The sequence below is a fragment of the Myxine glutinosa genome, chromosome 8 (genome assembly GCF_964187855.1).
Source record: "Myxine glutinosa chromosome 8, kmMyxGlut1.1, whole genome shotgun sequence".
In the NCBI taxonomy this organism is placed as follows: Eukaryota; Metazoa; Chordata; class Myxini; order Myxiniformes; family Myxinidae; genus Myxine; species Myxine glutinosa.
In genome coordinates, this window is record NC_136268.1 from 17,922,445 (window position 1) to 17,937,801 (window position 15,357).

Genomic DNA, 15,357 nt, shown 5'->3' on the forward strand with positions numbered 1-15,357 from the left:
ACCGTTTTTTATTTCCCCGCTTCGCTTTCTTTCCTCTCATGGGGGCTGAGCACGTGGAAAATTCCGAAACCCGGCCTTGGGCATGAACCCTTGGGTGATATGCCACGATGTGGGTGGTGGAACACATGACACAAGTTCGTGGAGAACACCAGGAGGGTCAAGATGGTTCACGGCAGTGAAGTAAGGGTCGAGGATATACAGTGCCCTCCATGAGTATTGGAACAGTGAAGTCAAATTTGTTATTATTGCTATGTATAAACAATAAATTTAGATTCAAGATCAAAATACGAATATGAGGCAAGAGTACAAAAGGTCATCTTTTATTTCTCCGTATCTCTATACACATATGTTTTAACATTGTAGAACAATAGCACTTTTTATGTTCAGTCCCCCCTATTTTATGTGAGCATAAGTATTGGAACAGATTAACTTAGAGTAAATTAAAGTCGTATAATAGTTAGTATTTGGTCGCATATCCCTTACATGGAATAACTGCATCGAGCCTATGACCCATTGAGATCACCAAACCCTTGGTATCTTCTTTTGGGATGCTTTGCCAAGCATTTACTGTAGCCATTTTCAGTTGTTGTTTGTTTTGTGGGTTTCTGACTTTAGTTTCCTTCCTCTTCATCAAGTGAAATGCATGCTCCATTGGATTTAAATCAGAAGATTGACTTGGCCAGTCTAAAACCTTCCACTTTTCCCCCTGATGAACTCCTTCGTTGCGCTGGTGGTGTGTTTTGGGTCATTGTCTTGCTGTATGGTGAAACGCTGCCCAATGAGTTTGGAGGCATTTTCTTCGACATAGGCACACAAAATGTTTCTGCACACTTCCGAATTAATTATTCTGCTGCCATCATTAGTTATATCATCAATAAAGATGAGTGAGCCAGGTCCAGAGGTAGCCATTACACGTCCTCCACCATGCTTCACAGATGAGGTAGTATGATTTGGATCATATGCAGTTCCTTCCTTTCTCCACACTTTCACCTTTCCATCGCTTTGGTAAATGTTTATCTTGGTCTCATATGTCCATAAAACATTGTTCCAGAAATATACTGGATCACCTCTGTACTTCTTGGCAAATTCTAATCTGACCTTTCTATTTTTGGTGCTGATGAGAGGTTTGCATCTTGCAGTGTAGCCTTTGTAATTCTACTATTGAAGTCTAGTGTGAACGGTAGATTGAGATACTTTCACTCCTGCACTCTGGAGGGTGTTGGTGATGTTACCCACAGTTGTTTTTTGATTTTTCTTCACAGCTCTGATGATTCTTCTGTCATCAATTACAGTTGTTTTCCTTTTCCAACCTGGCCATTGTCTATTGCTAAGTGCACTGGTGGTTTCTTTCTTTTTCAAGATATTCCAAATTGTTGCATTTGCTCTGCCCAATTTTTGCTATGGTTCTAATTTAATTATCCTGTTCTTTCAGCTTACAAATTGCTTGCTTTTCTTTCATAGACAGTTCTCTAGTCTTCGTTGCTTTATGCCTACTGACTCCAAAGTCAGACACCAAAGGCAAAAGTAAATGCTAAAACCAAGAGTCGACATTCACAGCTCAATACAACAAGAAACAACTGTCAGTCATTTGTTCAAATACTTGTACTTACCTAAAATGGGGGGACTGAACATAAAAGTGCTGTTGTTCTACAATGGTAAAACATATGCAGATAAATACGAAGAAACAAAAAGCTGACCTTCTGTACTCCTGCTTCATATTCATCTTTTGACCTCATATCCAAATTTATTAAGTATATAGCTATCATAAAATAGCCCCGAGTGAGCTCACTGTCATTTGAGGTTATAGTTCAGACCTCTGCTGATTTAGGGGAACTCCCCTGGGAGACCCCTGATCTCCTGGGAGAATCCCTGATGCGAAATCGAAAAACCTAAGATCAAGCAATCCTGTGGACCATCAAGCAGAAGGGATGTATTGGGTTTCTGAGCAATCGGTTGGTAAATAAGGGACGAGCAGGGATCTGAAGTTTGGGGGCTAATGATCCCCTGGGAGGCCTGAGCGATTATGTGGGTTACTGTGTTGTATTCATGTACCAAGTTTCAGAACAATCAACTGGGTGACAAGGGAGGAGTAGCAAAAATAGCAAACGGTTAACGGATGGACGGACGACCGGACAGATAGACATCTGGACATCACGACACGTCATACAAGTTCATCTCTTCAAGAATCGAGATGAGAGGAGATGACCTAATGCCAAATTTGACTTCACCATTCCAATACTTATGGAGGGCACTATTAGAGGGAATTCCAAGCTCTCTCCCTCTTTCTCTCATGCCATTCACTTTGTCTCTCTCCCTCAGACACCATTTTGCTGTTCAGCTTCACTCTCATTGACACCATCGTACTGTTTGGCTCGTCTAGTCTTGTATCACTGGCATCAGCACAGTCTCCATTCTTAAATGAATATAGCCAGCTATCCAGGCGTGGAGTTCAAGTTCAAGGAACTCAGAGCAAGCACAACATGGGTCTTGTGTGAGGCTGACCTCCAGAGTTTGAGTTTTTTGTCCCTGATCGTCTCGGCTTGAATCTAGTGAACAATGCCGTTGTAACACACGAGCTGAGGGAAGTGAATGACTCTCCCATGTAGAATTCTCTCTTTCTTTTCTCCATTATCTCCAGATTTTGTGTCTTGTAACCCCCAAAAAAAAGTCCGTGTGTTTTAAGGCTAGGTAAGAAGGCGATGGGTGTTATTGTGTAGTTTTTACTTATTTGCCCTTGTGTATTAAATCGTTTCATTATTATTTACTTGCAGGAACCCGCAGATAATCTGCGGAATGCAAAATGTGACTTCAAGTCCTCAACTTCCCCTCCCCCTCACAAACCCCAATTCAGCAACCCACCATCCACCCCCACCTCCCAAACAGGAAGTCCTCAATTTATACCTCCCAACTCGAAGCCTTCAATTCTTTCCTCGGTCCAAGCCTTCAAACCCCTTTCACACCTCCCTTCCACAACTCAACTCTCCCTCCCTGAACCCCAACTGTCCTCCCCTAACCCCTCCTTCTACCGCTAACAAAAGCAAAAGGGCATTCTTACATCGATCATTACATATTTCATATTGTGTCACCACAATCACCGAGGTTGAAATTGTCTTACTTGGAACTCCCTTATCATTACTCGTCAATAAATGACTAACTCAGTATTCTGGAATATTTAGTGTCACTGACAATCTGTCGAATAGCAGCGTTTTTACCATGTTTGGTAAAAGTGGGCACTGTGTTTGCCTCTAAATCTTGTGTCCCAAACCCATCCCTCTCTGTACCCACCGTACCCAGTCGTACCCAGCTGCTCCTGGACTCTGTGTCCTTTCCTCCTGACAAGGTGGAAAAGTTTCTGTCAACCCTCGACTCTGATTCTGCAACTGGTCCTGACGGCATCAGCCCACGGGTCCTAAAATCATGTTCTTCCGCTCTTTCACTCCCTCTTTCTGTTCTCTTCACCCTCTCTTTTGCTCAAGGTCATCTGCCATCTGCTTGGAAATCAGCCAACATCACCGCTTTGCACAAAAAAGGTGCAAAAACAGATCCTAGCAACTACAGACCAATCAGCCTTCTCCCAATTATCAGCAAAGTCATGGAATCCATCATTGCTTCAGATATGAAATCTTTCCTCTTCTCCAATGGCTTGATCTCTGATCATCAATTTGGTTTCAGACCTGGTCACTCTACTCTGGACATGCTGCTTCTGCTTTCTCAACAATGGATGGAGGTCCTCAACGCCAAACAGGAAATTAGAGCCGTCTGCCTTGACATTTCACGTGCCTTCGATACGGTCTGGCACCCTGCTCTGCTCACCAAACTCTCCTCCTTTGGTATCCACGGAAATCTCCACGCATGGCTGGCGGACTTCCTCTCTGGTCGTAGTCAACGTGTGGCCCTGAATGGGTTTCTCTCATCTCCTCTTCCTGTTCAGGCTGGAGTTCCCCAAGGTAGTGTTCTGGGCCCTGTGCTTTTTCTGGTCTTCATCAATGATCTCTCTGACTCTCTTGAAAATCCTCTCTATCTCTTTGCTGACGACTCTACTCTCTGTCGCTCCATTCCTCATCCCTCAGATCGGCAGTCTGCAGCCTCCTCACTCTCTGCAGACCTGGACAAAATCAGACTGGGCAAACAAATGGAATATGTCTTTCAATCCTGATAAATCTCACACTCTTACGATGTCTCTCCGAAAAGACCGACTGGACAACCCTCCCATCCACTTTCTGAATAATCCTCTCCAAGAAGTTCTGTCACTCAAGCTTTTGGGTCTCACTATTTGCCATGATCATTCCTGGGAAAACCACATTTAAAATCTGGCCTCCAAAGCCAGTCGCCGACTGGGCATCCTCCGTCGTGCGAAGTCCTTCCTTGGCACACCTGAGCTCCTCACCACATACAAGGCTTTCATCCGCAGCTCTATGGAATACTGCTCTCCCCTCTGGTCTGGTGCTCCTGCCTCACACCTAGCTCGTCTTCACGCTGTTGAAACCAAAGCGTTCAGAATCATTGGAATCTCCCACGATGAAGCTAACTCCAAGGGCCTTTCACTCACTCACCGCAGGCAGGTTGGTGGTCTTTCCGTCTTCTACCGACTTCTCTCTGGCCTTGCCCCCCCAGCTCTCTCTGGGCTCTGTCCTCCAAATATTCCTACAGATCGCACAAGATCTGCCTGCAACCCTCTTATGGTTAAACTGCCAAAATCAAGACTTTCTGCTCACCTTCACTCCTTCATTCCTCTTTTCTCCCACCTCTGGAACAAACTCCCTCACTCTCTTCAATCCCACTCCACCCTCCAGGTCTTTAAAACAGCTGTTCACCACCATCTCTTATCCTCCCCCATCCAAAACCTTGATCTTTTCTACCCCCGCTAATTTCGGTCCCCTTGTGTTTTATACCCCCCCCCCCCCCCTTCCCACGCCTACTCCCCCCAAGCCCTCTCCCTCCCACACTTCTCCCTGCTCTCAAATGTTGTGGTTGTGTGCTTCCCCTTCTCTCCCCATCTTGTCTTCCGCTCCCTCTTTTTGTATATTTTGTTTGTCTGGTTGATTTGTTTGTGAAATAAATGTTAGCTCTTTCACGAGCCTCGATTCAGTATACAAAAAAATAATAATAATAAATAAAAAAATAAAAAAATAAAATAAAACCCACTCAACAGTCCTCTTAATTGTACAAAAGCTTTCTTTGGGCAGTGTATATATATAACTGCACCGCTCCCTCAATCGCTCCTAAAAAAAAACATGCATTACCTCATTTGCTTTGCTATGGTTCAAAACGTACCTTTATTGCATGATAGAAGATGTGTTGATCAGTTTTCAAATGTACACCAGAGGTCTCAAACCTAAGGTATGAAGCCTGGGGCCTATAAGTAGCAACCAAAATGGCGATTGTAAGGTTACAATTGTGGGTGAAGTCAGGCAAGCTGTCCAACCAATGGACAGAAAGAGAGAAACAGACAGAGAAGTCTGGCTACTTTAACGTATAGATTAAAACTGGAAAAGCGTTGGTGTGCACGAGTCATGAGCCCATCCACTGGATGAATATTAAAACCGTTCGGGGAAAAAGTACCAAATTCAAACTGGTCGTACTACCGCAAAATAGCTGCCCATGGGGTACTCAGCACAGTGACAGGTTAATTAAAGGAGCTGGCCTGCTCTGCTGTTAGGTTTACGATACCACTCCAAATTGTGATGGTGAAACAGGCATTGGGACAACAACAACAACAACATGCATTTTGAGGCCATTTTCCCTGCTAGAGCAGGGGTTAGCCTTGTGGTCCCCATGACAATCTTCTCCATTTTGCCCTATTTTCTGCATCTCTCCTTGTTAACCCCCTTGCCCGCATTTCTTCTTCCACCATCTTTAGCCAAGTCTTTCTCGGTCTTCCCCGTCCTCTACTTCCTTCTACATTCATTTCCATCACTCTTCTCAACCAGTCACTTTCATCCTTCCTCAACACATGACCAAACCATCTCAACCTGTTCCTCTTCACAGCATCAATCACAGGCTCTATTCCCATCATCTTTCGCAATTCATCATTTGTCTTCCTCTCTCTCTCAACGACACTCCGCACATCCACCGAACCATTCGCATTTCCACCCTTTCCAGCCTTCGTTGCTGCTCTACGTTCATTACCCATGTCTCGCTCCCATAAATCATAACACTTCTCACACATGCAGCTTTCCCTTCAGCTTCAGCGACACTCTCCTCCTCATCAGCACGCCACTCAGTTCCCGAAACTTCTTCCATGCACATCTCACTCGAGCAACCGTTGCCGAGTCTGATCCACCTTCTCCATTCAGCATGTCTCCGAGGTAGCAAAATGTTTTCACACCTTCCAGCTTCACGCCGTCTCCAAGATCCAACTCAACATTTCCTCCATCTGCAGCTCCCTCTGTGCACACCTTACATTTGAATGTAGCTGCCACACTGGTTAATTGGCATTGGAAACAGGAAACTGGAAACAGGCATTGGGACAATCCGTCCTATTAATTCCGTCCTATTGGCAACTACGGATCCTCCCCAAAGCTTTCCTGTACCACTTGGGGAATTTTGTGGGACTCGTTCCCAGCATAGCCTGGGGAAGATCTTGTGCGTCTGTCTTCAAGTCGACCAAAACCACTTTACAATACAACTTTTAAAAAAAGGCTGTTGTATGTTAAAAATAAACTGCTTAAAATAAATCTGATAAAGAAAAAAACAGAATAAAAAAAACAAATAAAAAATACAAATCAGAAGAAAAAAAACGCATTTGAGATGCAGGACATGCAATGCAGTACACAAAAAATTTGTATTTTTCAAACTCAGGTATGACCGGCTTGACCCTACTGCAAGCAGAAGTTGCTTTATGTTTTATATGGATCTTGCCAGGGTGGGGCTGCATAATCACGAAGACGACAGTATGGGCCTTAATGGCCTTTCAGACACGTGAATCTCTTCCCCCTGCCAGGGAGCATTTTAAGGCGGTGCAAGCACCTGGTCTCAGATCAAGACCCCTCTCTATAATCGGAACAGACCTAATTCTTCGTTTTCAGATGAACTCAAGTTGATCACAATTCTGCAGTTTCCCACGCAATGAGTTCCATACATTCTCCATACATCCATGAGTTCCATACATCCTTCTCCATACATACCTTACAGAAATAAATTCCACAATTGACAATCACCTAAACTTTTACAATGATCGTTAGAAATGCTCAAAAATGTACAGCAATACCCCGGCCTACGTCATTAATTGGTTCCATAAGCCGTGACGTAACTCGGTTTTTGACGTAAACCGGGCGTAATGCCTTAAAAATGCCTTAAAATGAAGACAAACACCGTAAAACGAGAGTAAATAACTCGCAAAAGTATATAACTATCGCTAAACCTTAAAGAACACTAAAAACACATTTTCGTCATATTTTTTAATGAGTAATGAACACAATTAATAAATGAATTTGTAAAGAATAATAAATAAAATTAATAACATTGTGTTATTCACCTTAAACTTGGCATATCTTCTGAACACAAAAAACACATTTTAGCCATATTTTTTAAAGAGTAATGAACACTATATGCGGGGCTTCTTCGGCGACTCATCAAAACTAGTGGAGGCCTTGCGTTTCTCGACATTAAGTAGGAACTGATCCAAAGTCCCTTGAATTGTGCGCTTCTTCTTCTCAGTTAAGATGGTCCTATACGGGAGAAAAAGGTCGCTGGTGCCATTCATCATTTTTGCGAAACGCTCGGCGTTTGGGTCTTGTGCCTCAAATATTGCAAGACACTTGGAGAGGTGATTAAAAACGTTTCTGCATTTCGGCTACGGTGAATTTCCTTGGCTCTGGTGAATACGGTGAATTTTTATTCTCTCGACAATAGCTCTTGACAGCCGGGATGAAATTATTGATGAACCATTCTTCACAAATTATGACGGTTACCCATGCCTTCATATTATTCATCCAAATGACGGGAAGAGACGCCTTCGGGATGTTCGTAAGTGCCCGGGGGTTCGCCGCATGATACACCAAGAGCGGCTTCAGCTTGAAGTCGCCGGTGCAATTACCCCCAAGCATTAGCGTTAGCCACTCCTTCGCGACTTTGTAGCCTGGCATGGTCTTCTCCTCCTTTGAGATAAAGGATCTGTTGGGCATCCTCTTCCTTAAAAGGCCCGTTTCGTCGACGTTGAAGATTTGCTCGGGCAAGAATCCCTCGTCCTCGATGATCTTCAATGTGGCAGGAAATTCCTCGGCAGCTACGGTGTCGGCAGCTGCGGCTTCGCCCTGAATCTTGACGTTGTGCAAGCTGAAGCTCTGTTTAAAGCGTGCAAACCATCCAGAGCTTGCAACGAAGGTTGTGTCCTTATCCTCCGGGTACTTCTTCAGAAGATCCTGGAACAAAGACTTCGCCTTCTCCTGTATCAGCAGCTGGCTCGTTGGTATGCGTTCATGGGTCTGGCGTTCGATCCACAACGAAAGGGGTCTCTCCATCTCGTCGAAAATCTGACCCCTCTTCACATTCAAGACAGCAGTCTTCGCCGACGGTGCTTTTTCAGTGACGTATGCAAGAATACGTTCCCTATCATGAATGATGGTCGATACCGTCGACGGTGGCAGACCTAAGGCATGCGCTATCACCGACACTTTTTCACCTTTTTCATACCTTTTAATCAGATTTAACGTATCTTCCATCGTAACCACATTACACTTGGAAACACTAGCACTATCCTTCTTAGGACCCATGGCTAACACAGACACAGTAAAGGAATAATCACAAAAATAACAGCGAAAGGCAAAGCAAGCACGCGACTGCAGCACAGGACAAAATGCATATGGCGTCGCCTTTGTTTTGAATGAGAACCAGCAGCTACGCGTACGTATACTGTACGTACATTTTAAAAATATTTTTAATGTGCTTTTTATTGTATTTTAAATTGTTTTTAGCTTCTTTTATTGTTAATTTTTATGTACTATTTTATTTATTTTAAATATATTTTAAAGGAAAAATTAATTTTTTTCACGTCCTCCTATTATGATGTAGGAGTGGCGTAAAGTCGCACATAATGACGTTCGCTGAACTGAAATTTACTCTAGAAGAGTGGCGTAAAGTCGGATTTGACGTAGGTCGAAATGGCGTAAAACGGGGTAATGCTGTTTTGCATTTTATAAAGCAAACCATCAACTCCCTGAGCAAACAGTTCTGGTCCACACGTAAAGCCACAGAGATCAGTCAACTCACCTAAGTCTCTCCATTTCATGTGGTAGGCTAACCATTAGAAGCCTTCTTAACCTCTCTTGGTCCAATGCTTGTGTATATGTAACAGCCTTCACCTTCTCAATGTACCTGAGAACAACACAGTGTATAAACGTTTGGTAGCCTCACAGGAATGCAAACTTTCAAAGATCTTCAATGTGCGACACATTCGTACAAAAATAAATAAATAAAAAACCAGCTTGTGATGTTTTACAAAGCAAATAAAATCGGCAAACTGATACAGGCACAACTTCGCATTTTCAATTGAACCAGTAATCCACGGAAGCTACACAAGGGAGTGTACCTTGAAATGCTGTTTCCCCTTGAGGAACGACAATGCAAGTGGGATTATATGTTGTTTTTAAAATTGATTTCTAAGAAATAGCAATTTTACACTTTCACAAAGTGTTATTACATTTTCAACATACACTAACACTACAACACTAACACGAAACACTTTTCTCCCTTTCCCACTCCCAAGGCAGGGTTTTTCTTTTTTAACACTGCCAAAAAACTAACAAAACCAGAGATTTCGTAGAACACGTTACTACACACGATCATTAAAAATAAATGCGGAAGTTTAGTACTATTGAAGTAGACAAGAAGCAGTCCCGAATACCACCCCCATCATTGAACACGACCCCATTGGACCTTTATTTAAATTATTAAAGTACGGTACTACAAAATTGGAGGTTCTTGGAAGTATTATTTGTGTTCTGCACCCCTCAAATATATAGTTAAATTTAAATACAATAAAGATTGTAAAAGTCATATAAATAAATGAATTCCAGGTTTTTCTGCCATTTTACAAAGGCATCTATTACATCACCCCATCTAGCATGTAACATTAGTTATTCGTGCCTGGTGTTCATGTCCTTTATGACATCCTTATAAGCAGTAGGTTTCCTGTTTGGAAAATTTTTCAAATTTGTCTCACTGCCAGGTAGGCAGAGGGAACAAAAACTATTTCACTCTTCTCCTCACATGCACAATCTCGGGATGAATTCTGAGGCAAAGTATGGTAAAAAACGAAAGATTTACATAAGTTGTTCCTCAATCATAAACTGAGAATCATAAACTGAGAATCATAAACTGATCAACCAGACGGGCAGACATGACTCAATTGCTTGACCCTGCTTTTCGCTTCTCATGCATGTGGTAACAGAATAAGATCCTTACTAATGATATTGAGCCGAACGTTTGTGTTCGTATGCAGCATGAGCGTCGATGGGTGGGGGACAGGGGTGACATATCCCCCCCACTTTTTTGACGAGGGGGGATTATCCCACCCCCACCCCACTTTCTACTCGAATATAACATAAAATGCGTTGCTCTGTACAATCTACACAGGGCCGGATGCCGGATGTTCTCCAAATACATCATCTAAGTATGCACAAATTAATATTAACTTTCCCCAAATAAGTTATCTCTAAAATCGACACTGCACTGGTGGGCATTCTTTCATAACAGAGTGGTATTGGCTCGTGCATGTCGTGCTGGATTTCATTGGTCGAAGCACAGAGTGCACTGTGCACTAAAAATATATCACGTGATTAGTGAATACTGAAGTGTACTGAAGAATACAGTGATGTGTAGCTATGTTCCTTCACATTTTCTTCCGAAGTAGCCTCTTTTGCTCGCCCATAGTGAAATTGTTAGGTAAGAAAAGTTTCTTTCGTTGTTGTTACATTGGAGAAAGTGCGAACTGAGCCAGAATTGATTCAAATTTCGTGAAGATTCGAATCCGGATCCAGATACAAGAACGTTACCATTTTCAAGTGATTCTTCAACATTGAGTGATCAGGCCAAAAACTATATATATATATGATGATATTTCAAAAAGTTGTGGACTGCTTATGACAAAACTTGGTGGATGAATTTGTCAAGCAACAAGAACAAGCAGATTAGATTTTGGGTCAGGTCTGGATCCAGATCTGACCTATCAGAGGGATACAAAATGTAAACTGTTCACCCTGGACGAGATATGCTCTCTAGTTTATAAGTGCGCACTAGTTTATCAATGTTGTCGTCCAAACTTTAGAGATGAACTCACATTATAATGGTACAGTACTGTAGATACTTTATGGATGTTCCAGCATTCCAATTAGTACACAAGGTCAAATGTGTTTTGTGGCCCTGCCACCATCAGGCTGATTGACAGTCATAGTCCCACCCACCCCACTTGGCACTTCATTGCCCAATGTGTAAATATTCAGTTATGCCTACATTTCGTTGATTCCTTTAAAGTTATTTTAAAATTTTCATGTCATGGACCTTCCCACTGTAAAATGCAGTAGATTCGTGTTTGAGCAAAGGACTGAGCTTAACGCAACGTTGAGTTAGTCTGAAAAGAAGAATTACAAACAGACTATTTTTGTTCTGTCAATTTTGTAGTTCAGCCATGCTGTTCAAACGTTTAACCCTTTGTGTGCTCCTGTCACAGATTTGTCACAAGATGAATTTTTTTTTTTTAAATGACCAAAAAAATAATTTTTTAAAGAAAAAAGAAAAAGAAAAAAAGATGCAGCACACAAAGGGTTAATGAGTTATTTGATGTGAAATCCTCCACAGACGACTGATTGGTTGGTACTTTTATAGGTTTACATGTATGTATCCTGGTAGATTTTATTTTTTAGGGAATTGTGTCATGCCCACACAGGAAGTCTTCCGACTTCCTGATGTATCATCAATTCAATTTAAAATTTGAAATAAGATTTCAAATTGGTCACTATTTATGCGATTATATCAAATTAATGAAAATGACAAAAAACAATCATCCTCTTCATAGCTACTTCAAAAAAAATTTGCCCAGAAAATGTCCCCACCACCTTTCAATAGTGATCAACACCCCTGGCATGCAGCACAAAGCTGCGGTGTAGTATCATTGGCTGAAGGCACGGCTGTGCCACTGATGCAATGGCCTCTGCTGGTCAGGACAGGAATTTGTTCAGGGTGCCGGTAAGAGCTTGCCTACTCTTAATGAAGGACACCGTGGGATTGTTAACGTCCACCAACGAATGCTGGTAGATGAGACGCCCGTTTAACCTCCATCCGAGGGACGGCACACACTGATGAATTACCCTGCATGTGAATGACAGTTTATAGCTGGGTCGGGATTCAAATCCATTGTTAGACAGCTTAGACATGAGTGCGTACTTCGGGGAAATCCTGTCAAGCCAGAGCCAAACCAAATGAGTGATATTCAAAAATTACATTGGCAATCGTTTTTCCAATATTCCAAATCGCATTCCCGACCCAATTTTCATTTGCCCAATGAATGCATTCTATTTAGGTTTTTAGTTTATTTCCAAAATAATTCCAACCGGATATTGCAGAGAGAGGTACAGCACCGCTATCTTGTTTTATTCTCGGCGTGACACAAAAAAAATACATCACAAGACTGTCAGATTGATGTTTCGCAAGTGAGGCGTCAAATCAGAAACTGCACAGTTTGTCAGATTGACACCAAACCGGGTGTCCTGTCTGCTGGCATTATTTGGTAAATGTTCCCACTGCTTCTTTAGAGTAGGGGAGTTATCACAGATATCTTGAACCAATTGCAAATTCCTGCATCTTCAATCGAACGTCAAGCCTTGCCAACCGGTTCAAGAAAAACGTTTTGCCAAGCGTACACACCTTAGGAACTAGCGACCCCAACTTAACCCTTTGAGTATGGGATTTTAAAAATACTAGGGCATGCCCGTACGTGGGTGCCCGTTCCTTGCCAAAAAAAAAAAAAAACGCTACCCGTACGCTCTACCCCGCCCGTACGCCCGTACGCCCGTAAACAAAAAAAACAATGCTCTTCGCTTCCGCCCTTCGCTCTGACTGAATTGGGAGAAATAATGCGCATAAGAAATCGAGAAATTATTATTTTCTCCGGAAGAAATCGAATTACGAACCGTAATGGCGCACGCGCTGGGCTCGGCTCGCTCTCACATCGGCCACGCCTACGCAACAAAGCGTTCTGTGATTGGCTGCCGGAAGTGAAGTCTTCACTGTCCGGAAGGTCGCAAATCGCAGTTACGATGAATCGCAAATTAGTTTTAATTAGTTTTAAAACATAGTTTAACGGCAACATAGTTTTCCAACGTGAAATAAATGAATACGCTCTCAAATGTGCCGTCCGAGGCAGAGTCTGTTCGCCACGTTCGGCACACGTGATAGCTCGCTGCTCTCTGATTGGTTGAATCGTTTTTTGGACATAGCTCGGTAACTACTTCTCCGATTAATATGAAACCTTGAAAAGGCACATCCTCGGGTCCCCAGCAATATACCTGGCAAGTTTCAAGTATATCGGACCGGTAGTTGTCGAGAAACAGCGGTCACAGACAAACATACAAACATACATACATACATACATACATACATACATACATACAAACATACACACAGAGATTAGTGGAATTATAGATAGATATATATAAAAATACCCCCGGTTCGGGATTAATTTTGGCCAGAGTAAATATAAACAATCTCCAGGCAGTAGTTCAGTGTATAAATTCAATGCAACCACGTACTGACGATCGATTTATAGGTATAGTCGATGACGTGTAGGAACAAACTTTTTCACGGGTTGCGGCACTGGACGTCATCCGTACTCAAAGGGTTAATGGGAAACGGTACAAAGAGGAGAGAGTATACTTCCCAAATTCCATATGAAAACCATACAGGTTGATACTTTGTGCATAAACATTTACTACTGCCTGAAGAAAGCATCACAGACGAGAACTGCTTACCTGCTCAGTGTGCTGAACAACCAGCTTGGCTGCTTGTTGAAAGGCATACACATCTGATGCAGCCCAGCCAGTTTGACAGCTATTTCTGCCGATATTTCTGGATCTCCCAATTCCTCGACTAACAGTTTACGGCTCTGCACACAGGATGAGACAATTAGACAAAATGAGGGCAGCACAACACCAAGTGGTTCATGCGCACGTACTTTATTCCATAGTTGATACAAAATGAAGAGTGACCGTTCACCCCTTCAGAGTACTACATACTCCTCCATATTTAAAGATCCGCATCAAGGCAATCCTGCACAGATAAATACATATGTGCCATCTTCAAACATTTAAAGACATGGATATAGAGTACTCATCCAATTCATTGCAAGTCAACAACAACATTTATACAAGTGGCTCTTTGAATTAGGCCAACAGGCCGGATCTGGATTCGGACCTGAACCAAACTCGAATCGGCTTGTTCTTGTCATTTAACCAACTCGTCCACCAAGTTTTGTCACAATCCATCAAAAACTTCTTGAAATAACTTGCTATATGTCGTTTTTGGCCCAACCACACAATGGTGAAGAACCACCGAGAAAAAAAAATCTCATTCGGATCTTCCACAAAATTGAATCAGTTAGTCAGGTTCACTGTTTTTTTTGTTCAAAATTTTTGGGGATTAGCAAAACTACACATTTTTGGAATATTCAGAGCATGAGGAATCCAAAAATTAATGTTGGCATTTGCGAATTAATTTTGCCGAAAATGACACAGGACAGTGATGAAGATCTGTAAAAGCATATTCCTGAACGGCATAGACCTCGTAGATCCTGTGTATAGGACTTATAGTTCAATCTGATACTAACAAGGCTGCTTTCTTGCTTTATAAACCCATACCTATAACTTCAAAGGACTTGCAATATCATGTATTATGTAATAGTTATATCACAAATATAAAGACAATGGTTTTCAATCACCTTTGTTTGTTGCTTTTCTATCATCCTGAGCACTATTTTGAGGCCTTTATTGGATTCCTTGACCCAGAAAACATAGGATTAGCATATTTAATTAAGTTTCTAGGTTGACTAGAAGCCGAGATAGCGCAAAATATGTATTTTATAGTCATTTTGAAAATCCAAAATCTGTGTTTGTGCAAATGACAACATTGATTTTCGGATTCTCCATGCTCTGATGATTCCAAAAATTTATAGGTTTGCTAATCTCCCAAAATTTTGAACGAAATTATATTTGTTAACATAGTGAACCTGACTAAGTTCTGCCTTGTCACATACCCAACCTCCAACAAATTCCGTTCAAATCCATTGACAACTTTTTTTATATATCCTGTTCACAGAGAAACGGACAAACAAATATACATAAACAGACAGGGGTGAAAGCATAACCT

General features: G+C 42.0%; 1 protein-coding gene across 3 annotated transcripts in view; it reads right to left on the bottom strand.

Annotated features, from left to right (window-relative positions):
• Positions 1-15,357, bottom strand: part of LOC137432275 (choline/ethanolamine kinase) — a 48,066-nt gene that overhangs the window by 13,693 nt on the left and 19,016 nt on the right. For all 3 annotated transcript variants that reach the window (XM_068124070.2, XM_068124073.2, XM_068124072.2), the window contains exons 5-6: positions 13,965-14,098; positions 9,211-9,315 (exon numbers count right to left, since the gene is read on the bottom strand). In XM_068124070.2, the coding sequence (XP_067980171.1) occupies positions 9,211-9,315; positions 13,965-14,098 (239 nt within the window). The remainder of the gene's footprint in view (positions 1-9,210; positions 9,316-13,964; positions 14,099-15,357) is intronic.